General features: G+C 41.2%; 1 protein-coding gene across 1 annotated transcript in view; it reads left to right on the top strand.

Moving 5' to 3' along the window:
* The first annotated feature begins 12,698 nt into the window (after nt 1-12,698).
* LOC110043119 (monocarboxylate transporter 3-like) overlaps nt 12,699-12,999 on the top strand; it is a 40,571-nt gene continuing 40,270 nt past the window's right edge. The window contains exon 1 of the mRNA XM_089292284.1: nt 12,699-12,894. Within this exon, the coding sequence (XP_089148410.1) occupies nt 12,699-12,894 (196 nt within the window). The remainder of the gene's footprint in view (nt 12,895-12,999) is intronic.

Here is a 12,999-nt window from a genome sequence, read left to right on the forward strand (position 1 = left end):
TCTTATGGTTTTTTTCCTGAACGCACAAGAAAAAATGTCTCAGGAATTTTGCTCAAAACCTTATTTGTTTGCTTTGCTTTTATCAGAGCTTGGGGCCCTCAATAGGACAGTCTACAAGCTACAACACCCCGAGGGGGGTTGCTGCCAGAAAAATTAGGTGGGGGTGTGCGTCCCACTTCTGAAAAACCTGACTCTATTTAAGACCAAAACCTGCAATTTTCCCTACCCTCTTTAATACCTGACCCTTAAATCAATACATACCCTGTTTCAGACCCGCCTTGTAGTTCAAACTAATGTTGTAGGCATTGTGAGGGGCTCAGGGGTAGTGGAATAAAGCCCTAAGTGACTTTTGGAAAAGGTTGGTTTGACCAACTTTGAAGTACCCCCCAACAAGTACAACAATTTATTCTTGTCTTCATTATTGGCCAAAAAGAACTAGTAGTAATAATAGTACTAATAGTAATAATTACAAGTAATTATTATTAGTTCTTTAAAGACAACTAAAATCAGAGTAAACTGTGAAAATTGCTGCTTAAGGTATTTCAATCCTGGCTGCCTCAAAATTTGCCTCAAAAGTCACTTAGGGCTTTATTCCATGCACCCCTTCAATTGCCTTTAATATCCATAATGATGAAAAAGTAGCTTCTCTAAAAAATCATACCCAATTGAAGACTCAAGTGCAAAAACCGTACCCTATTTGAGACCAACATGTACGCACGGCCAAAATCCGTACAATTTCTGACCGAAACGGCTAGGAAACCAGAGCCTTTGGGGCTGCACATAGCTATATAGCCCATATAAGGGAGTACCCCCCACCCAGCGATACCACAACCTATTCAGCAATACCTGTTATTGATCATGAATTTCGTCATAACATTGTCGAAGTAGCTGTGGATCTGCAGACTACTTTGACAATGTTATGATGAATTTCGTTCTCAAGAACAGGACAGACGTATGAAAAGCTGACATCAGTTTGTTTTTTACGATTATGCTCTCACTCCTTGACGCATCGCATAAATTATAAATTTGCATGCCTGTCCGCCTATTGACGACGAAAATTAGCCAATGAGCGCGCGAGAATTTATGCAGTTATCTAATCAAACGCGAGAGACTGTTTCACCGGGATATCCAAACACCGAGAAGAGAGTTGAAAATACGACGCGAAACGTAGTATTTTTGACGAGATTCGTGGTGTTTGGATAGCCGATGAAACACTGTCGAGTTTTTGATATATCTTCTCAATCGAAACCAAAACTAAGGAGTAAACGGAGAAGTAAAATCGTCAAAATCTATGCTAATTAACACCGTGTGTCCAAACCTCCTTCACGGTTGTGATTTTCTTTGTTTTAGCTTGATTAAAGAACGTACAACTCGTACCCTTCTTACGGGGGTGCTCGTCGGAAATTTCGAAATGAACCCCTAAGATGAACCAAGATAATGTTTGTGGGCGTGGCTTGAAATTTCTTCCACCCCTAAAAGGTACCAATTCTAAAACTACGTATTAACTTCGGCTCTATACCCTAAAAGGTACCGCAAAAGCTGCCGTTGAGGACCTTTTAAGGCTGTACGACGAGCAACCCCGTCAAATTTATATCGGAGTACCCCCAGGGTCCTACTACAACCCCCAAAAATTCAGTTTTGTCTTCCACGTGCGAGAATATCGAGGCGAGAAGCGATAGGGAGCACGATAGACGACGTTCATAAGACATATTTGAAATATTTGTTTACTTATTTACAGTATCCCCAATTAGCACATTAGTGCTAAATACACCGACACTTAAATAGAGTGATTATTATTATTATTATTATTATTATTATTGTTATTATTATTATTATAAGCTTATTTATAAAACTAATAGGGTTAAGTCTTCTTTCAATGAGTTTTCTCGTGGACGGGAAGATGAGAAACTCTGGGAAAGAGGTTGACGTCGTCTTGGCGAGTTTGTCTTTGTCCTTATGGAGATCGATGTGTGTGTGCACTACATTTGACCATGTTTTAATCAATATATACGCTTTTAAAACGTTTTATATGAAAAAGATTGATTACGCATGAATAACAGTCAATCAAACCATAACAAGATTTTAATACCAGTTAACAGAAGATGTTTTTTCACATAAGCGGTCATCCACGAGTACACGGCAATATGTTGGTCAAAAGTACAAGCGGAGGGGGGGGGGGGGGGGGGGTTGGCGTGTTGGGCCAGTTGGGTAATCAGGGCAAATTTACAAAGAAGTAAAGCTGTAAAACGTACCATTTCTTTATATTTCCGTTTTGATAACACATTCGGAGACGAAACGTACTGTAGATGGAAAAAGTTCCTTATCTAGGTTTAACAGCGTGTTTGAGCCGATCGACTGATTGTTGTGGGCGTAGGAAAATTTTTACGGTTAAACCGAATAAATTGATCAAGTCCTAGCCGCTCAAGCCAAAAAAAGAACTTCTCCGATGCTCTGATAAGCAGGCTAATGCCTAACTCAATCGACTCAAAAACGGTAGTTAACGTAGAAAAGGGGTTTCTCTATTTACAGTTAAAGTTTCTTCTCGAAAATTAAACTCATAACGGAAATATGAAGAAAAACGTATCGTTTGCCGCTTTGTTTCTTTGCAGTCTTGCCTCGATTACCCATAATGGCCCTTGGAGCGTGAAGGGGTCTATTGCTGTATAATATTTACGTTTTAGATTTATTTCTTTGCTACAATGCTAAATCATCTAAAATTAATGTTACTTTCCGTCACTCTTGCAACTTTAAGTCATGTCCGTAAACTCCTTTCACACCTGGCCTCCAGCATCGCTATGCGGAGAACATCGATCCATCTAGATAAAGGCTGTAGTGAGTCCTGGGACCCATACAACCAGTAAACTACGAGTCTCAGGCCCAACAATGTGAGTCCCAGATCTATGAACATGTGTTCCGTACACTTGGGGACAAATAGCAAGTAGACACGGGTTGGCCATTCGGTGTCTTAAAGACCAGCCTGTTGAAAGAGTGCAATATTTTGAAAATTCTGCCCTAGGACTCAGGATTCCGTTATGACTAAACTCTATGATTTTCCATACCCTATTTATGACCTGACCCTTAAATCAATACCCTGTTTCAGACCTAGCTGCCTTAGAATTAGTTCCCTAGATTTAAGAGTACATGAAATTGTCATCTCTACCGTCCACAAGTCAAGTGTACTTTTTCAGCCACGGCTGGCGACGTTTTCGTCCTTTGGAACTAGAAGGTGTGTGCCGATTTTTGTGCGGATCAGCTGCCCCACGGTGAAGCTGATTTGCCACCTTAGGAAAAGAAAATGTCAAATGCCTGTCTAATTCCCGGGAATTGGGCGGGCTTGGAACTGACAGAGCCATAATTCACTGAGGTAATGGGTAACATTCTTCGAGCATATGCTCCTGTGTTACACCAGGAAACGTTATAAAATGTCCAGCTGATGACGAAATCTTGCCTTCTCACTCACGAGAGAACACAAATGGGGCATTCACGTTTTACTTTTCCGACTAGCTATCGAAAAAAATCCGCTTTTTGGCTTCATGTTACGTCGTGTTGGTAAGATGATTCATACACACAAAAAGTGCCAGTCGTTGCAGACCGCCTCGCATTGCCAACTAGTTCAGTGAGACTGAGTTCAGTCAGGTCGGCTGGGAGTTCAGTAGAGTAATCTCTGTAATGGCGACTTCCGTGATTCTGATTTGCAGTCGACTCGTTGTCGCTGGTCTGTTGCTGGTTTATAAAGGTAAGAGAGTCATCAAGATTGCTTTTTTCATGTCAAGTTAATATAAATGATACCGGGTCACTTCTTTTCATTCTCACGGAATGGAGAAAAAACTAGTGTGATTGTGATTTTAAGTTTACATGGTAAAGAATGGCGTAGCTCTTACAGGTAGGTGGACCCAAGGTTCTTGTATTCTGTTGTCTTCTTTTTCCGTCGTGATTCACAGAACTAATCTAGCAGCAAATTCACAGGTATATCCACAAAGTCGCACAAACATATCCAGTGTTTACAGAGCTGGCAGAGGTTTAAATTTTCACGTGAACTATTAATTAAGGTAAGGTAAGTTTACCAGGGTTGCCCGGTCAACAACGAGGTATCCATAGTGGCCCTGGGAAATAACGATATCTATTTTTAAAAAAAAATCTACAAAAATTTTAAAGTCGTTAGCACGCTTTATGCACAATTTACAGTAAAATAAAGTTTTAAGCATTGACTTGCTATAAAAGTTAAGAACACTTGGCGATAATTCCCGAAACATTTTGGCAACAAAACCAACTTTAAATTTTAGCGAGTCTTACAGTAGAATACGGCATGTTAAATTGACCAATCACAGCGCGCCAAATAACCGAGAAATATTACGGTATTTTTCATAGGATAAGTTTCATTTCCGGTATATGTGAACATGGATAGTAAAGAGATTATCCATGGTGTGAAATAACAGTGTAAACTAGGAGAACGTATTGTGATGCTTAACGCCGTTAGCCTCCCACGCAGACGCTTTTAGGGCTCCTCACGCGTTCCTTCCCCAAGAACGTCTGCTCAACGGACCGGTCAGTTCCGTTCGCTGACGGTTAACCAATCATAGCTTCTCTTGCTATCCGTGGAAAGATGGACTTTGACCCCACGCTTCGACTAAAGAAGTTTGCGCCAAGCCGCAAAATGTCTAACATTAGGAGGTTTAAGAAATCAGGACGCGACGCCGAGGACAACGTCGATTAAAAAATTAAATGATTTTACGTTTCACCTACGAATCTCGCAATACTCTAAAGTCAGTTACTTTGTTTGGTAGTGTCACAATTATCACGAAACTGTATCTGAGACAGGGCGAAACATTTGAAATAAAACAAGACGCTTTAGGAAGCGTAACTGGGTTGCATTTATGATAGTAAATATTTCAGAATTGGAAAAAGGAAATGGTGAATTGTATATGCAGCATGGAAACCTAGATATTACAAGGTATATCTTAAACTCAGTTTAATAATGTTATACACACTGAAATTTCTGCAAAATAGAGGATAGAAAAAATATGAAAGAATCAAGGAAGAGCTGAAGGTTTTGTCAATGTTGATGTGTTAAACTCAAGCAGTTACCTTTCTCATTGATGTACTTGTTGTTTAGGCTAAATGACGGCCTCCATTGTAAATGTGGAATTTCAAGGTATAACGATTTTACATAAAAGAGTCGGCATACGAGTCAAGCAGCCCATCAGAACTGTATTTATATCTGGTTTACTTCTGTAGCATGGAGCAACCACGAGTATTTCTACTCCTTCCCCTCTGGATGGGATGCTGGTCCATCGCAGTGTTACCCCCAGCGGTAAATTTTGCACTTAAGCCGGGTAACAGCAACATATTTAGAAGAAATAAACTTATCATATCGAGATCTCAATTGTTTTCCTGATGCTTTATTAATATAACTTTCTTCAGTAAGAGACAACTGTGTACCTTTCTTCGCACTGTCCTCGCCACTGACAAATTATCAGGAAAAACATTTAAAATCTCACTTCAAACCAGTGTTCCTGCATCATGGCTCCAATGATTTCCTTCATGTTATCTGGTTTCAGTTTCTTCCGGAAGGTATCGTTGCTTATATAAGGCATTGGATTGAAATAATCGGTTTACCTTTCCGATTCCACATTTCTTGAATTCATCTGGGTAGCTAAATAGCCTCAGATAAAAAGCACTAACTGAAGTCACTCGGAAGGTTTTACTCTAAAGGTTTCCAATATAAACTCTTCCAGTCGACCAACAGTACTGAATAACAGTCGAAACAAGTTCACATCTGAATGCACTTGCTTCACTGTGAAGTCAACCTGAAGTTTCCACTCTAAAAACTGGCAGCACAAACAGTCTTCTGTGATCGACCAAGAATAGATTCTTCTATCGTTTGAAAGACGCGAGGGAAACAAAGCGCACACGCAATGTCTTCTGGGTAGCGATTGCGCAATTTAGCCATTTCTCGACGCAGGAGACAGCCCCGTTCGCATTTTATAACTGGGTTCGCCTACGACAACCCAGTAAATAGAAAAATTAGTCACTGTGGCTCACGTTCTCTGGACAACATGTTTGGTCATTTCACTTTGTTGTTTTCCAGAGGACGGCAAAGAAATGAACCAGCAGGAATTATAACGCACGTGCACAGCCATTGTGTTGCTCATCAAACCGTTTCTTTAGCGACGTCCCCTTTGCCGTTGCCGTCGTGGTTTTCTTAAACTCCTTATTCTCGGGTATGTACGAGGTGCACTAGCGACTACAAATTATGTTAGAAATACCGGCAACTGATAAGATCCACATGGAGGTCGAAACCATGGTCTTCTCTGAACTAATGGCAAATACAACACGCAAAACAGTCAACAGACTTGCGTGTAAACGGCTAAATTTGAATCATGTGGTACCAGAACGGACAAAGGAGGAATAAACCTATACATCGATCAGCTCGCGAGACACGGCGTCGACAAAATCTGGATCGGACCGGACCGGATCACGGATCGGATCACGGATCGGATCACGGACTGGATCAAGGAAAAAAATTCAAAATTTTGTTGAGCAAATTGCACTAGAGTGACTACTGTGAGCAGAAAGTTTTCTTTAATTCAGGTGTGATATTCCTTTATTCTTTTATAATATCAAGCCAACTGGGAGCTGGTCACAGATGAATTTTTTTCAGGCTGTTGGGTTTTGATTGCGATGATCAATCATGTCTTCATATCTTTCTCCGCAGTTCAGATAAATGATATTTCTTGTATTCACTTGCATCAAAGGTAAACTGTCATAAAACGAGTCAGTATGGTAATAATAGGACGAACGTATGAATAGAAACACAAAAACTAAAAACACTAAAAAATTAAACACCTGATGATTTCAAACAATTTCCGTTTTTGAGACAAGTCTATACTTTTAAAAGATGTGAGTCTGGAATACGATATTTCACACTGGAATAAAACGAAACAAACCATTTGTATTTCAAGGAAATATAGCTGTTTTACAAAAAATTCTAGGAATGACATCGATAGTGTGAACGATAACGCAACCCGAGAATAAACAACATTTTAGGAGTTACGTCACGATTTTTAGAGTTATTTTTAGGGTCTTAAAGAGTTGTCTTTAAATAGAATAAAACCTTAAAATGATCGTGTTCTAGGATAGAAAACACTTAAGAGGCAAGAACAAATCAAAACGAAATGAGGACCGTTAAGGATGGCAACGATTAACGGGGTTTGCAAATGACGAGCTTGAAAAACTAGGCTAGTTTTTTCAAGATGTGCAAATCGTGACGTAGCTCCTTCAAAGCAAGTCATGTCCTTAAGCTTTCGTTAGTAAGTTTTCTCATTAACCGTAACGCCAACTGTAACTCTCACATCTGACACGAAAATGTAGCCGAGAATTAGCCACTGATAACAATTTCAAAAACGAGAATGGGAGGCTCACGCAAGCTTCGAGCCAACTAACGTTCAAATATAACTACATCTGCCTGTTCATTACAATTTAAATTCGTCGTAAATTAGGCGCTTATGTCGCTTTTTAAATGACCTCTTGTCATTCTCTGTAATTAACATGTCATTGTGTCAAATTCGGGATTCTTATTTTCACTTAACATATTTTAGTTTTCCTCTTTTATTTTTTATTTATTATTATCTTATAAACGGTTTGATTTTTGTTTTTGATTTTTTTTTTCATTAAAACTTTGTTTTTTTTTCTGTGATCCGATCCGTGATCCGATCCGTGATCCGATCCGTGATCCGATCCGTGATCCGATCCGTGATCCGATCCGTGATCCGGTCCGTGATCCGATCCGTGATCCGATCCGGTCCGATCCAGATTTTGTCGACGCCGCGCGAGACATAAGTTCGATCAAATTGATGGTAGAAATATAAGAAAGTCTCTAGACAAACGTATAGTGTAGGTCTCAGTTCGTGTTCAATACATAAAGCAACTATTGCCGCAGCCTAGAGATTACACAGGCATTTGCCATTGTGAAATAGGGCAAAATAACTTGTTAGTATTCAATCAGGTTTTTTTTGCTCGTGTTTCAATATTGTACACAGTTTGCAGCGAACGTATTATTTTATAGCAGCGAATCATTCAGACCATTCAGAGATTCAGATGTTTCTGAGATTTTCAAGTTATTGCGAATTAAATGTTTGTCTACCTAGATGAATACAAGTTATTTGCCCAGCCAAGAGTAGCTGGCCACTACATCATTTGAAGTTATTCGTATTCAAGTTGAAAACCGTATGGAAGAGTTGTTCATGCAAGTAACCAAGTTTGTCTGATTACGTTCCGGGATATGGTTGTTTTTTACGTTACCATGCACCAACAAATAGCGTAGTTCCATCTTTCTGTATATAAACCACACACAAACCACAATTCCTCGATTCGCTCCGACGAAGGGCTAACGCTCGAAACGTCAGCTTTCGAATCTCTTTACGGTGGCCAATTTACATTATCAACCCATTTGATAAAACCAAATGAACTTGCAAATGATCGAGTCCACGTGAACGTCACCCATACTGAGCGTGAAAATCTGAATACACAGTTAGAGTGCATGTATAATAGAGTTTGGCGACACAAACACAACTTTAGAGGAAGGCATGTCAATTGAAGACTGCAAAACCAAGGAAATCATGGATCAGTGAGCAACCCTAGTAAATGGGCACTATCATATTAGACTCCAATTTCGTCAGGAGTTTCCCAGCCTCCCTGACAGCCTACCAACAGCCAAAAAGAGACTGACGTAGATGCAGAGAGATCCTGTCTTCCATGCCAAACACAGCAGTGTTGCGGAGAAGTACAGAACCGAAGGGTCCGTCAATGCAGGTGCCTGATGATGCGCTTGTTAAGCTTAAAACAATATGGTATCTTCTTCACCACGCCCAGTATGCCGTTCCAGAAAACCAGAAGAACCTAGGGTAGTTTTTGATTGTGCTTCTAAGAGTGGTGGAACATCACTAAATAAGGAGCTATTGCGTGGACCAGAAAATACTAGCACCCTAATAGGAGTAATCCTTAGATTCGGAGTGGATGAGGTGGCAGTCACAGCAGACATAAAGAGAACTTTCCATCGAGTGTACGTGGCACCAGAGGATCGTGGAGCTTTGTGTTAATTGTGGTAGTCTAACGGTGATATATCAAGAGAGCCGAAGACTTATCAGATGTTTGTACATATTTTTGGAGCCAAGAGTCGCAAGGTATTCCCTTAGAAAGACAGCTAAGGACAACGAGAAAAATTTCTCGGCAGAGGTCGGGATTTCTTAAAGATTTCTATGTGGACGGCTTACTCAAGTCATTTGCTGATGCAGAACGTGCCGTAAACCTAAATTCACAACTTTGAGATTTGTTTGCTAGAGGAGGTTTCCAACTCACCAAAATGATTTCTAACCACCGTGACGTGTTGTCAGCATCCTCAGTGAAAGAACGAGCTCCACACATTAAGGATCTAGATTTGAAATCCGATAGCTTGCCTTTGGATAGAGCACTGGGATCCATTGGGACGTTGAGCGTGATAGGATCAACTTTGTGTTTGGTAAGGGAGAACAGCCAGAGAACCGCAAAGGAGTGCTGTCCTCGATCGCAACCATGTATGACCCACTAGGATTTGCCAGTCCGTTACTCCTACCTGGAAAAACAATTAACCAGGAACTCTTCAAAATGAAGTTTACTTGGAATGATACTCCCCCCGACAAACTGTGTCTTCGTTGGAGAAAGTGGAGATAAGACCTTATGAGTTTGCAGGGCTTCACCATTCCTCGATGTTTTAAACCAGAAGACCTTGGTAAAGGCGCACGAGCTGAGCATCATCAATTTGCTGATGCATCACAAGAGCTTGGCTATGGGACAGCCTCGTATTTACGTCTCATCAATGATCAAGGAAACATCCATTGCAGATTTGTCATGGGTAAATCCCGTGTGAGGCCCCTGAACGGTGCAAAAACTGTGCCAAAGTTGGAATTAGCTGCAGCCACCTTGGCAACCCGGATCGGCAAAGTCGTTACAAAGGAACTAGAAGGAAGGCTGAGGATTGACAGTGTTACTTTTTGGACTGACCCAATGATAGTTCTGAAGTATATGGCTAATGAGAAGAGAAGATTTGTCACGTTTGTCGCCAATCGAGTTGCCATTATACGACAGGAGTCAGAGCCAAGTCAGTGGCGTCATGTCCGATCAGAACTCAATCCAGCAGACTATGCCTCTCGAGGAATCAAAGCCTCAGAGACCAGGAAACTTAAGAAATGGAAGAATGGTGCAGATTTCTTGTGGAAGGACAAAAATCAAACTGGGACCGGCTACGAAGAATAGTTGCTTGCCTCATTCGTGCCTTTCGTATACCCGCACATCCACAATCACAAATTGAAGTGTACCGAAATTCAAAGACAAGCTTGAAGTCCAGTCCTACACCTTTGACAGTCTTCGATGTTATTGAGGCAGAGAAGAAGATTGTGCAGGCCGCACAGGCACAGTCGTTCCCTGTTGAGACCGATAAGACAGTGATAACAGTTCAACTTGCTCGACTTAAACCATTTGAAGATGAAGGAATATTACGTGTTGGAGGAAGATCGAAACATTCAGAGCTACAGTATGATGCTAAGAACCCCATGATACTGCCAGGAGAGCACAAAGTTACAGGTTTGATAGTTCTTCGTTGTCATCATTTGACTGGACACGCGGGAACCTATCAAGTTCTTGCTGAAATTAAACAACGCTTCTGGATTGTCAAGGGAGCGTCTTCAGTTAGGCGCGTTCTCCATTTGCAGCATTAGGGCTAGACTATTTTGGACCCCCTTATGTAAAGACCGGGTCCAACACCAGATCAAAGAAGAATGCAAAGCGTTATGGATGCATCTTCACTTCCCTAAGGCACCGAGCAGTCCACATAGAAGTGGCCGAAGACCTCACTACGGATAGTTTCATCATTGCCGTTTTGTGCTTCGTTAGTAGACGAGGTCCTCCAAGGGTCATCTAGAGTGATAGCAGTACCAACTTCAGAGGGGCAGAGTTAGATGTCGTCAAAGCTTTGCAAGTGTGAGAACAAGAGAATATTAAGACCACCTTAACCCGAAGAGGCATCGACTGGAAGTTCAACCCACCAGCGGTGAGTCACCAAGGCGGAGTTTGGGGAAGACTCATGCGTTTCATCACAAGAATTTTGTACTCATTAGTTGGAGAACGCCTTTTAAACGATGAAGCATAGCAGACATTTCTGGTAGAAGAAGAGACGATTTTGAATGATAGGCTGATTACACTTGTGTCAAGTGATCCGCAAGATTTAGAAGCGCTGACGCCAAACCACATCCTTCTGTCACGCAGAAACCCCTCGTCTACTCCAGAGGAGTTTAGAGAATCAGATAAGTTCAAAGCAAGATGGAAGTGCATTCGTCTCCTTTTTGCCAACACACGGCGCCAAAACAGGTTATGTCCACAGCACAACTTTGAAGTAGGAGATTTGGTTCTAATGGCAGATCGGAACACGCTGGCCTAAAACACTGGTTGGGCAGACATTGAAGACAATGGAGGATTGGTACGTCAAGTAGTCATTAGAACGGCGGATGGAGTCTACCGCCGAGATGTGCGAAAGCTCTGTTTGTTGAATGAGAAGTCACTGAGCCGCATTGAGGAACAAGAGAGACCGGTGTGAGTTGTACTCCGGCAATGACATATGACTAGATCGAGGAACAGTATTAAGACATTAATACATAGTTAAGAGACACTGAAAATAACCGACATTGGTTTCATTTTCACGTATTTAGTGACTGTTGTTTAAGTTTCGAAAGACTCCCACGTTGTCTTTCGAGGGGGGGGGGGAGGGGGGTAGGGCGCGTGTAGGTTTCAGTTCGTGTTCGATACATAAAAAAGTTATTGCCGCAGCCTAGAGGTTACACAGGCGCAATTTTCACCACATTGTGGAATAGGATATAATAACTTCCAAGTATTAACGCAGTTCTCTTTGCTCGTGTTTCAGTATTGTACACAGTTTACAGCGAACGTATTATTTTATTGCAACGAATCATTCAGACCATTCAGAGATTCAGATGTTTCTGAGCTGTTCAAGTTTTTGCGCATTAAATGTTTGTCTACCTGGATGAATAAAAGTTATTTGTCTGGCCAAGAGAAGCTGACCACTACATATAGCTTTCTCGAAGTAATACTACGGTGTCTCAGAAGAAAAACCGGACGAGGATAAATTGAAGATCATTACGGTGCGTTTACTGAAACCGGGGCCACCCAGACAATGAAAACCAATCAGATGGCAAAACTGAAACAATAGATTCCAACATTTTCAAATCCAGCCAAACAAATGTCCGGTACAAAACAATGAAATCTAAACTTGTTCGTTACTGATATCCCTGATAAGAAGCAACATAATGTACTTGCGAAATAGTTCTAATCAAACAGCCGGGCTCGGGGCCACAATATAGAATGCAAGTAAGCAACATGTCACAGAAAATTTCTTATTTTGGCCCTCGAAGGTCAATACTTAGAAGCTTAAAAACATATCTTGCAATAGAAATGGGCCATTGAACGATGCATTTATAAGCACTTGGCAAACGACACAGGTGTCAAGTTCTGTAAAGTGACATGCAGATAACAGCGGATTTGTTCTTTCAAAACAAAGGCTATCCGCAAGGCTAACCGGTCCGTTGAGAAGACAGAACGCTTGACGAACCCTAAGAGCGTCTACAACAACGTGAAATTGTTCTCTGCTTAGAATGGCTTGCGGTAATCCTTTCTCGTCGAATGTAGCTGCAAAATGTAGATGCAGAAGAGATCCTGACAGTGCCTGGTCGTGGCTGGTTTGTTTCTCTGCCACTTTCACCCTTGGTCTAACGCTCGGCATCTCGCTCAACTTTGGAGTTCTGTTTCCAGTGTTGGTGGACTATTTTCAAGAATCACGGGAACGTATAGGTAAGTTTATAGTTGATAGCTATATATAGTCTATTGATAATTCGACATATGTTTTGACGTATTCGGCTATAAACATAAGCTTAAAACGAACACAGGGGAACTAGT

The sequence above is a fragment of the Orbicella faveolata genome, unplaced genomic scaffold, assembly GCF_042242905.1.
Source record: "Orbicella faveolata isolate gen_17 unplaced genomic scaffold, um_ofav_v1 contig_24, whole genome shotgun sequence".
Classification (NCBI taxonomy): domain Eukaryota; kingdom Metazoa; phylum Cnidaria; class Anthozoa; order Scleractinia; family Merulinidae; genus Orbicella; species Orbicella faveolata.